This window comes from Hyla sarda, chromosome 11 (assembly GCF_029499605.1).
Source record: "Hyla sarda isolate aHylSar1 chromosome 11, aHylSar1.hap1, whole genome shotgun sequence".
In the NCBI taxonomy this organism is placed as follows: domain Eukaryota; kingdom Metazoa; phylum Chordata; class Amphibia; order Anura; family Hylidae; genus Hyla; species Hyla sarda.
The window spans coordinates 49,258,212-49,269,058 of NC_079199.1; the positions used below are offsets into that span (position 1 = coordinate 49,258,212).

Below are 10,847 nucleotides of genomic sequence, written 5' to 3' on the forward strand. Positions count from 1 at the left end.
AGTGCTCTGGGGCGCACAACAAGGCCCAGACGGGAGAGTGCACCATGTACATTTGAGGTGATTTGCACAGGGGTGGCTGATTGTTACAGCGGTTTTGACAAACGCAAAAAAAAAAAAAAAAAAACACATGTGACCCCATTTCGGAAACTACACCCCTCACGGAATGTAATGAGGGTGCAGTGAGAATTTACACCCCACTGGTGTCTGACAGATCTTTGGAACAGTGGGCTGTGCAAATTAAAAATTTTGTACAGCCCACTGTTCCAAAGATCTGACAGACACCAGTGGGGGGGGGGGGGGGGGGGGGTAAATGCTCACTGTACCCCTTGTTACGTTCCCCAAGGGGTCTAGTTTCCAAAATGGTATGCCATGTGGGAGTTGTTTTGCTGTCCTGTCACCATAGGGGCTTCCTAAATGCGACATGCCCCCGAGCAAAATTTGCTCTCAAAAAGCCAAATATGACTGACTCCTTCTCTTCTGAGCATTGTAGTTTGCCCGTAGTGCACTTCAGGTCAACTTATGGGGTACCTCCATACTCAGAAGAGATGGGGTTACAAATTTTAGGGGGTATTTTCTGCTATTAACCCTTGCAAAAATGTGAAATTTGGGGGGAAACACACGTTCAAGTGAATTTTTTTTTATTTTTATTTATTTTATTTTATTTTTTACATATGCAAAAGTCGTGAAACACCTGTGGGGTATTAAGGCTCACTTTATTACTTATGTTCTTCAAGGGGTCTAGTTTCCAAAATGGTATGCCATGTGTGTGTTTTTTTTTTTTGTAATTTTTTTTTTTTTTTTTGCTGTTCTGGCATCAAAGGGGCTTCCTAAATGCAGAAAAAACTTACTCTCCAAAATCCCCTTGTTGCTCCTTCGCTTCTGAGCCCTCTACTGCGCCTGCCGAACACTTTACATAGACATATGAGGTATGTGCTTACTCGAGAGAAATTGGGCTACAAATAGAAGTATAAATTTTCTCCTTTTACCACTTGTAAAAATAAAGAAAGTTAGAAAAATGCAAGTTACCACAAAAATTTACCACTATTAAAGTAGAATATGTCACGAAAAAATTATCTCGGAATCAGAATGATAACTAAAAGCATTCCAGAGTTATTAATGTTTAAAGTGACAGTGGTCAGATGTGCAAAAAAACGCTCTGGTCCTAAGGTGTAAAATGGCTAGGTCCTTAAGGGGTTAATGATCCCGTAAGCGTAAATGTAAAAAAAAAAAATTCAAAATGTAAAATTGTTGCATTTTGGTTACATCACATCCCAGAAAAAAATTAATATAAAGTGATCAAAAAGAAAAAACGAAAATGCAAAAATGAAGCTGGCTGAGTCCTTAACCCCTTAAGGACGCAGGACGTAAATGTACGTCCTGGTGCGGTGGTACTTAACGCACCAGGACGTACATTTACGTCCTAAGCATAACCGCGGGCATCGGAGCGATTCCCGTGTCATGCGTGGCTGATCCCGCTGCTGATCGCAGCCAGGGACCCGCCGGCAATGGCCGACGCCCGCGATCTCGCGGGCGTCCGCCATTAACCCCTCAGGTGCCGGATTCAATACAGATCCCGGCATCTGCGGCAGTGCGCGATTTGAATGAATGAATGATCGGATCGTCCGCAGATCTTTAAAAATTTTGTACAGCCCACTGTTCCAAAGATCTGACAGACACCAGTGGGGGGGGGGGGGGGGGGGGGGGGTAAATGCTCACTGTACCCCTTGTTACGTTCCCCAAGGGGTCTAGTTTCCAAAATGGTATGCCATGTGGGAGTTGTTTTGCTGTCCTGTCACCATAGGGGCTTCCTAAATGCGACATGCCCCCGAGCAAAATTTGCTCTCAAAAAGCCAAATATGACTGACTCCTTCTCTTCTGAGCATTGTAGTTTGCCCGTAGTGCACTTCAGGTCAACTTATGGGGTACCTCCATACTCAGAAGAGATGGGGTTACAAATTTTAGGGGGTATTTTCTGCTATTAACCCTTGCAAAAATGTGAAATTTGGGGGGAAACACACGTTCAAGTGAATTTTTTTTTATTTTTATTTATTTTATTTTATTTTTTACATATGCAAAAGTCGTGAAACACCTGTGGGGTATTAAGGCTCACTTTATTACTTATGTTCTTCAAGGGGTCTAGTTTCCAAAATGGTATGCCGTGTGTGTTTTTTTTTTTTGTAATTTTTTTTTTTTTTTTTGCTGTTCTGGCATCAAAGGGGCTTCCTAAATGCAGAAAAAACTTACTCTCCAAAATCCCCTTGTTGCTCCTTCGCTTCTGAGCCCTCTACTGCGCCTGCCGAACACTTTACATAGACATATGAGGTATGTGCTTACTCGAGAGAAATTGGGCTACAAATAGAAGTATAAATTTTCTCCTTTTACCACTTGTAAAAATAAAGAAAGTTAGAAAAATGCAAGTTACCACAAAAATTTACCACTATTAAAGTAGAATATGTCACGAAAAAATTATCTCGGAATCAGAATGATAACTAAAAGCATTCCAGAGTTATTAATGTTTAAAGTGACAGTGGTCAGATGTGCAAAAAAACGCTCTGGTCCTAAGGTGTAAAATGGCTAGGTCCTTAAGGGGTTAATGATCCCGTAAGCGTAAATGTAAAAAAAAAAAAATTCAAAATGTAAAATTGTTGCATTTTGGTTACATCACATCCCAGAAAAAAATTAATATAAAGTGATCAAAAAGAAAAAACGAAAATGCAAAAATGAAGCTGGCTGAGTCCTTAACCCCTTAAGGACGCAGGACGTAAATGTACGTCCTGGTGCGGTGGTACTTAACGCACCAGGACGTACATTTACGTCCTAAGCATAACCGCGGGCATCGGAGCGATTCCCGTGTCATGCGTGGCTGATCCCGCTGCTGATCGCAGCCAGGGACCCGCCGGCAATGGCCGACGCCCGCGATCTCGCGGGCGTCCGCCATTAACCCCTCAGGTGCCGGATTCAATACAGATCCCGGCATCTGCGGCAGTGCGCGATTTGAATGAATGAATGATCGGATCGTCCGCAGCGCTGCTGCGGGGATCCGATCATTCATAACGCCGCACGGAGGTCCCCTCTCCTTCCTCCGTGCGGCTCCCGGCGTCTCCTGCTCTGGTCTGTGATCGAGCAGACCAGAGCAGAAGATGACCGAAAACACTGATCTGTTCTATGTCCTATACATAGAACAGATCAGTATTAGCAATCATGGTATTGCTATGAATAGTCCCCTATGGGGACTATTCAAGTGTAAAAAAAAAAAAATGTAAAAAAATGTAAAAGTAAAAAAAAAGTGAAAAATCCCCTCCCCCAATAAAAAAGTAAAACGTCAGTTTTTTCCTATTTTATCCGCGGTATCGCCGCGTGTGTAAATGTCTGAACTATTAAAATAAAATGTTAATGATCCCGTACGGTTAACGGCGTGAACGGAAAAAAAAAGTCCAAAATTCCTACTTTTTTAATACATTTTATTAAAAAAAAAGTTTTTTATATGCAAATGTGGTATCAAAAAAAAGGAAAGATCATGGCGCAAAAAATGAGCCCCCATACCGCCGCTTATACGGAAAAATAAAAAAGTTATAGGTCATCAAAATAAAGGGATTATAAACGTACTAATTTGGTTAAAAAGTTTGTGATTTTTTTTAAGCGCAACAATAATATAAAAGTAGGTAATAATGGGTATCATTTTAATCGTATTGACCCTCAGAATAAAGAACACACGTCATTTTTACCATAAATTGTACGGCGTGAAAACGAAACCTTCCAAAATTAGCAAAATTGCGTTTTTCGTTTTAATTTCCCCACAAAAATAGTGTTTTTTGGTTGCGCCATACATTTTATGATATAATGAGTTATATCATTACAAAGGACAACTGGTCGCGCAAAAAACAAGCCCTCATACTAGTCTGTGGATGAAAATATAAGAGTTATGATTTTTAGAAGGCGAGGAGGAAAAAATGAAAACTTAAAAATTTAATTGTCTGAGTCCTTAAGGCTAAAATGGGCTGAGTCCTTAAGGGGTTAAAGGGGTACTCCGCCCCTAGACATCTTATCTCCTATTCAAAGGATAGGCGCTGGGGACCCCCGCGATCTCTCCTGCAGCACCCGTCATCTGGTGCATGGAGCGATGACTGGCGATGCAGGGGCCGGAAGATTAGAACAACTACAGAGAGTACAGAAGAAGGTGCTAGAAATGGAGAGAGGAGACCTGATCATTATAAAAAAAAAAAAAAAACACAAACAGAATATGGAAAAAAGGAAAAGAACAGAACAAAGTGCAAGTGCCGATCAGAACAATGTAAAATATAGTTTTTTTTTATTTGAGTATTGTACAAAAATATTGGAAGATCTTAAAAAACGATAAAGTATTAGGGGAACACCTACCAACGGCCCCATCATTTGTTTTTCGTAAGACCCCAAATAAGGAAAACATATAGCACCTACAATAAAAAAAAGCACATAAAAAATACAGGAGCAACATCTATGAATAATTTCTTAAAGAGTGGTTTCTTTCCCTGCAAATGTTGCAAAGAAACAAGGAACCAGACTAACATTTTCAGTCACTCAAAATGGATAGAACATAAAAAAACACAAACTGTAAGACAGAAGGTGTCACTTACGGGTTAAAATGCCCATGTGATAAAATATATGTTGGCCGAACAAAAAGATAGCTTAAAGGGGTTCTCCGGCGCCAAAGACATCTTACCCCCTATCCAAAGGATAAGGGGATAAGATGCCTGATTGCGGGGGCCCCTTACATAGGCTTGCATTCAGGGGGCAGAGTGTGATGTCACACGGGGGCGGGGCCGTGACATCACAATGCTCCGGCCCCCGTGATCGCCAGTAATCGGACCCGGAGAGAACGTGCTCCGGGGGACTGATTCTAATGGGGGGGGGGGGGGGGGGGGGGGGGGTGTGCAAGATCACGGGGGTCCCCTTTGGATAGGGGATAAGATGTCTTAGCGCTATCCTTTAATGTTCGTATAGGAGAACACCTGTATAACATACAATTTTAAAGAAAAGCGTAGCAAATCCAACCAAGGCTTGAATTTTTTGGATTGGAAAAACCCCACATTGGAGAGGGGGTAATTATATTGCCATCTATCACAAGCTGACTCACATGGATTTTTAACTTAAAGCATACCCGTCAGATCCAACAAAATTATATATATATTTTTTAAATATATCACTCCGTACCGAATCCTGATCACGTATATCTAGCACCTTTTATTTTATTTATTACACTTATAATTTAGCTCACTAGTCTGAATTACTCTCAATGGGAGGGGTGTGGTCTCACTGTGCAGGTCTCCGCCCACTCCCTCAGTATGCTGTCTGCTCACATTTCCCCTAGCATTAGCAAAGCTACAACTCCCAGCTTGTCCTCACTGACAGTAGTGGGACACAAGCTGACAGTGGGCGGATTTTTCCTCCAGCTCTGAGCCCTGCACTCACAGCTGTCAATCAAGGAAGTGTGTCCATGACATAGGTGATGATGCATGGACACAGCAGGACAAGTATTTGTCCAAGCCGGCGGCGGGGGGGCAGTTGTTTGACTTGGCTTTTTCAGTATGAAATACTGAAAACTTTCTAATGAAAAAAATTGCAAAACCTATCAAAAGTTTTTGCATCTGACAGTGCCCATTTAAACACACTGATTCTGCATGGTTTGAATACTGAATTTGAACTATTTGATTTCCTATAACAAATCATCCAATGCAAATACTATACTAGGAGGCGGAAGCACACTCTCCATAAGTCTCATGAATGCCCCACTCGAGGACACATAAAGGAGGTAAGACGTACCTATTCTATCCCAGACGAAACACGTTGGAAGGAATTTGGGGCTTACCGGCATCCGTAGTGACATCTCTGTAGGCTGCAAAATACCATCAGCAGCACCACAAGCTGGGAGGCATATGGTTGAGATACCACTGGCCGGGGCAGTCTCCTGTTACCCCCGGGACTTCTCAGAGCACCTCTTCAGCAAGAACTGACTGTACATCAATTGAAAAGCTACAGTCGGGAACAGATCGGATTGTACAGGTACAGAAACAACATTATAGTAAGATATGCTGTATAATAAGAGTACCTGTTCTGGATCAATCACTATAGATTAAAAGTCCTATAGTGCCAACTATATTGTTTATAATACTGGAGTGCTAACAGGGTATGGGAATCGGGGGTCCATATGTATGGTAAGGCAGCAGTAGGCACATCTTCTCCATATCCATACAAAAGCATTAGGGTAGTTTGCTTTATCTTTAATTGTATGAAATAGCTTTTATTTATTTTTCATTGAAATGAGTCAAATACGTGTTCGTGTGTGGTTTTTTTTTTTTTTTTTTTTATTATAGTGATTCTTTTTTCTATATGTAATTTAAAATTTAACAGCATTTAGATAGATGCTTTGCAGCAAGCCTCAAAGAAATGGCAGCAAGTGACAGGAGCTGTCTCACTGACATAAGTGGGAAAGGTTTCTGAATTTGCTTTGTGACCTTTGTAGATGTCCTTCCACAGGGAGGCTGAGTTGTTAGAATAATCTATTGTCTTACACTATTTTATATATATATATATATATATATATATATATATATATATATATATATATATATATATATATTTCACACACAGACACACGTGTCACTTTTTAGGTTTGGTAATCAGTTCTAAAACTGCAAGATTTCAGGATTATTTCAAAATATAGAGTAAATGGAATATAAAAGGGGAAAAAAAAACATTTAAGTATAGTTTTATGTTCAACATAAAAACTTGACTTAGAGGAGTACTGCAGCCTAATACAACTTATCCCTTATCCGCAGGATAGGTGTTGTGTCTGATTGCACCCCCCCCCCGCAATCTCCTGTACAGGGCTGCGGCTCTCCCTGTGGAGGAGGCTTGTTTGACACAGAGCTAAATGGAGAGGGCGTTTCTGTCAACCTCTTAGGTTGACAGCATGAGCATTAGCCTCGCAGAGCTGCGGCAGTGCTGAGTCTCCGTACGGGAGATTGCGGGGGGAATCTGTGTCCCAGCAGTCGGACCCCTCCACGATTAGACACTTATCCCCTATCCTGCGGATAGGAGAAGTTGTTTATAGCTGCAGTAGTTCTTTAAATAGGTCATTTTCTGATGACACATTCCCTTTTATTTAGCTTACCTACTGCTTACGGTTTTCTGACTGCTCAGTCTCTGCTGTTGTCCTCTTCTTCAGAACATCCACCCAACATGCCATGAAGACAAGAAAATGCCCACTTAGCATAGTCCGCATAGATTTCTATCCTGTCCATGCCAATTAGGCATTTCCAGTCCGCACGTCAGCAGAAGTTTTTGAAGAGGATGGCGGCAGAGACTGGACAGTCGGGGAAACCAGCAGTAGGTACACGTCTAGTTTCTATATAGCAACCAATCAGATGGCTTCTTTCATTTTACAGAGGCCTTCATAAAAATGAAAGCAGCAAGCTGATTGGTTGCTATGGGCAACTTTTCCTCTGGACAGGTTTTGATAAATCTCCCCCAATGTAACTATATTGCTAAGAAGCTTTCTACAGATCAGAACCTGTCGTTCTAAGAATACCAGCTTGATGGAGTTATTGCTGTAAAGCAGGGGTAAACCCCTCTGTACACTACTATATTACTGTACTGTCATAGGCTGCCTTCACAGCACATTTGGAACATATGGCATACAGTGGAAGAATTTGAAAACCAGTTGCTGCCGTATCCCTGCTAGTTACTCCAGTCACTCATCATTTTTTTTTTTTTTTTTTCTTTTAACTGTCCAACTTTTGCGGTTGGCTGCGCTTTTCAGTATAGTAAAAGGAAACCTAATACTGGCCGAAAATTACCTGACCGGACCCATGTCTAGTTTTTAAATTGTCCTACTGTATCTGGCTGCTGTGTGCTACAAATATGGTGTGAATACAGCCTTAGATTTGTCTATCACAATGTTTCAGGACACAGATTGCCATTACTCCAACAAAGGCAGCATCAAAGCAATAACACTAATTGGTTGCTGTATGTTGTATTCCAGTTATACATTGAGATACATATATTTTACTGTATGGAGTGCAGTAAGTATTACAATACCATTATTTTGCTCAAAGCTATCTAAATTTTTTATGACCTTAGCCTTCTAAAGATGCTGCCTAACATAAGTCTTGCATCCATTTTATTTTAACAGACCCATGCTTGGTAGAGGACTTAAACGCAAACTGAATGATTGTGAAGAGACCATGACCGACTTTCCTTGTGCCTACGATTACAACCGAACCATGCCATACAGTCATCAAAGGCAACTGGTGCTCAACATGTGCCTCAACAAACTGCAAAGCTATAAAATGCTGGCTGAACCTAACCTGCATCGATCTGTTCTAATAGCCAATACAGTACGTCAAATTCAGGAGGAGACGAGGCAGGAGGCCAACCAGCTGCCAGGAGTTATTGGAAGTGACATCCCCACCAATAGCTTAATGTACACAGCAAGTGATTCCTTAGATAGCTCACTAAATTTACCCTTTGGAATCAACACAGACTTTTCAAGAGATTCCTGGCCCAGCGAGAATTCGTTGGAAAGCCTGATGGAAGTCACAGACGATGACATGTCTTCTGCCATTTCATCAATTCTCAAGGATCTCGATTTTGTTGAGGACATCAGCCCAGCTCCGGCCCAGGGCCCTGCCATGGAAGACCCACCAAAGCCAATGGAAGGCGGATATAAAGTAGAAAAGCAGGATATAAGGGGAACAGAATGTGTATTTGGTTCTTTTGAATTGACCAGCTCCACCAGTTACTTAAAGGATTTGTCGGTGGATGACATTTTTGATGACATTGATACTTCTATGTATGACTCTGATTTTAGTTTTTCCTCCTTAATGTCACCAAGAATGCAGCCTACGGTTGAAGAACCCCTCAAGCTGTATACTATGTGCAATAATTCCTCAAACAGTAACATGCAGGTCTGCAGGACAGATTTGAATGATCTGGACCACATCATGGAGATTCTAGTTGGGTCCTGACGTCATGCTAGCTACTAAAGCAAGGCCATGTGGCCTTAAAGGGGAAATGTATTTTAGACTAAACTTGGAAAAACAAAGGGCGATTTTACTTTTACAGATGCACAAATGATTAGGCTATAAATGTCTATGGAATCCCAAACTGCCTAGTTACAGTCATTCAGTATTATGCATATTCTTATAATTGGAGATCTGAAGAAAAACACAACACGAACTCTCTGCAGAAAACCAATATTTTTGTAATAAGAACAATATTTGTAAACCTTTTTCGGATAGTAGAATACCCTACAAGAGCCAACTTGAGATGTCACTTCTTGTATATAGTGGACACTACCTCTTTAAGATGACGTGCAAAAACTTATCTGTGTGCTTAGTTTGTGTGTGGGTTTTTTTGCGTACATTTTTTTTTTACATTTTATTTTGTTTTAATGTTTTCTATCAATCTTTCTGTATTGGTATTGTGCATTTCAGATTATTATTGTGTTAATTTATTAATTGTAATCAAATTTATTAGTTGATGTGATTCTACTGGTGATGAAGTGTACCGAGGTCTGTGCTCGGCATGCGAGCCATTTTCTAATCTATGATCAAAACAAATGTCTGCATCATCGTCCCGTTGAATCACTTGGAACTAATTATGTTAATAAGGAATTACAGGAACTGTCTTTTATATTGGAAAGCAGAAATCGCACCACTCTTGTCCATGGTCTGCATCTGGCATTGCAGTTCAGCGCCATTGAGTTTAATGTGAGCTGCAGTACCTAAAAGAGCCAATGGACAAGATTGGTGCTGTTTCTGAGGGGGCGGGGGAAGCAGATGTTTTTTTTTTTCTAATCCTGGACGATCCCTTTTAAGCACAAATTGACGCATTGTTGTCAATGGTTCCTAAAGCTGGTGTAGAATACGTATATGTATGAATACCCCAAAGATCGCCCCATATTAGCTGAGTATAGGCTGCAGGTATATGCTCTCGGCATGCTGGCACTTTACTTCTGGGGCAGTCCTTGGCTTCTCTTAGATCTGATCTCTTCACTTCTTTTCTACCTCATAGATGTTCCTTTGTGGCGATTTTTCAAAACTTGTGATTCAATCTAGAAAAAGAAGCCTGCAGACTTTTCTTGTGAATATTTATTGTGCTTTTTTAAATATTTTTCTGAGCTATGCATTTGTAGATGTTCCAAACGTGCAGTGAGCATGTACGCAAGTAGCGCAGCATTTTAGCTCCTTGGAAAGCACTTATTTCTTGATCATCTTTCTATAAAATATATATTATAATTTTTTTTTTTTTTTTTTTGTTGGGGGCAAGAATTGAAAAGTTTATAACAGAGGCTGAGACTTTTCTGTGTAGTGTTTTTGTGTGGGTCTCATTAGCTTTCTGACTTGTATTTTAGATCTGTTTTTGTTTAGGTTAGTTTTTGTTCCTTTTTATTTTATTTTTTATTTTTTTCTCTACAAAAGTAAATGGTCTGTTACTCCTGAGATCAGGATTTATGCAATTACCCTGAAAGAAGTGTAGTTGCTGGTCCTTTGTTGGATCCACTGCACTACTTAAATGTTAGTTCTTCTTTTTTTATTTTTGCGGGGGGGGGGGGGGGGGGGGTTGCAGTTACATGTGCATGAATATAATGTTTAGATATGACACACTGTATATTGGGGTCACAATTATATTGTGCAATCGTTCAGAGATCTATATATAGCAGTGCACAGACTGCAGTATGGGTTCCTAAAACAGACCTGTGGACTTTTGGTGTGCCAAAATGTGGTGCCTCTTTTAAACTCCATATAAAATAGCATGCAGTGCTGCATAACTTACCACACAGAAGTACAGTGATGCCCAGAGATCTT

General features: G+C 40.6%; 1 protein-coding gene across 1 annotated transcript in view; it reads left to right on the forward strand.

The window, feature by feature from the left end:
• The window catches only part of LOC130295656 (SERTA domain-containing protein 2-like), a 32,067-nt gene extending 21,569 nt beyond the window's left edge, over window positions 1-10,498 (forward strand). Inside the window, exon 2 of the mRNA XM_056546625.1 lies at window positions 8,171-10,498. Coding sequence (XP_056402600.1) covers window positions 8,175-9,005 — 831 coding nt within the window. The 5' untranslated portion in view covers window positions 8,171-8,174 and the 3' untranslated portion in view covers window positions 9,006-10,498. The remainder of the gene's footprint in view (window positions 1-8,170) is intronic.
• The last annotated feature ends 349 nt before the right edge of the window (window positions 10,499-10,847 follow it).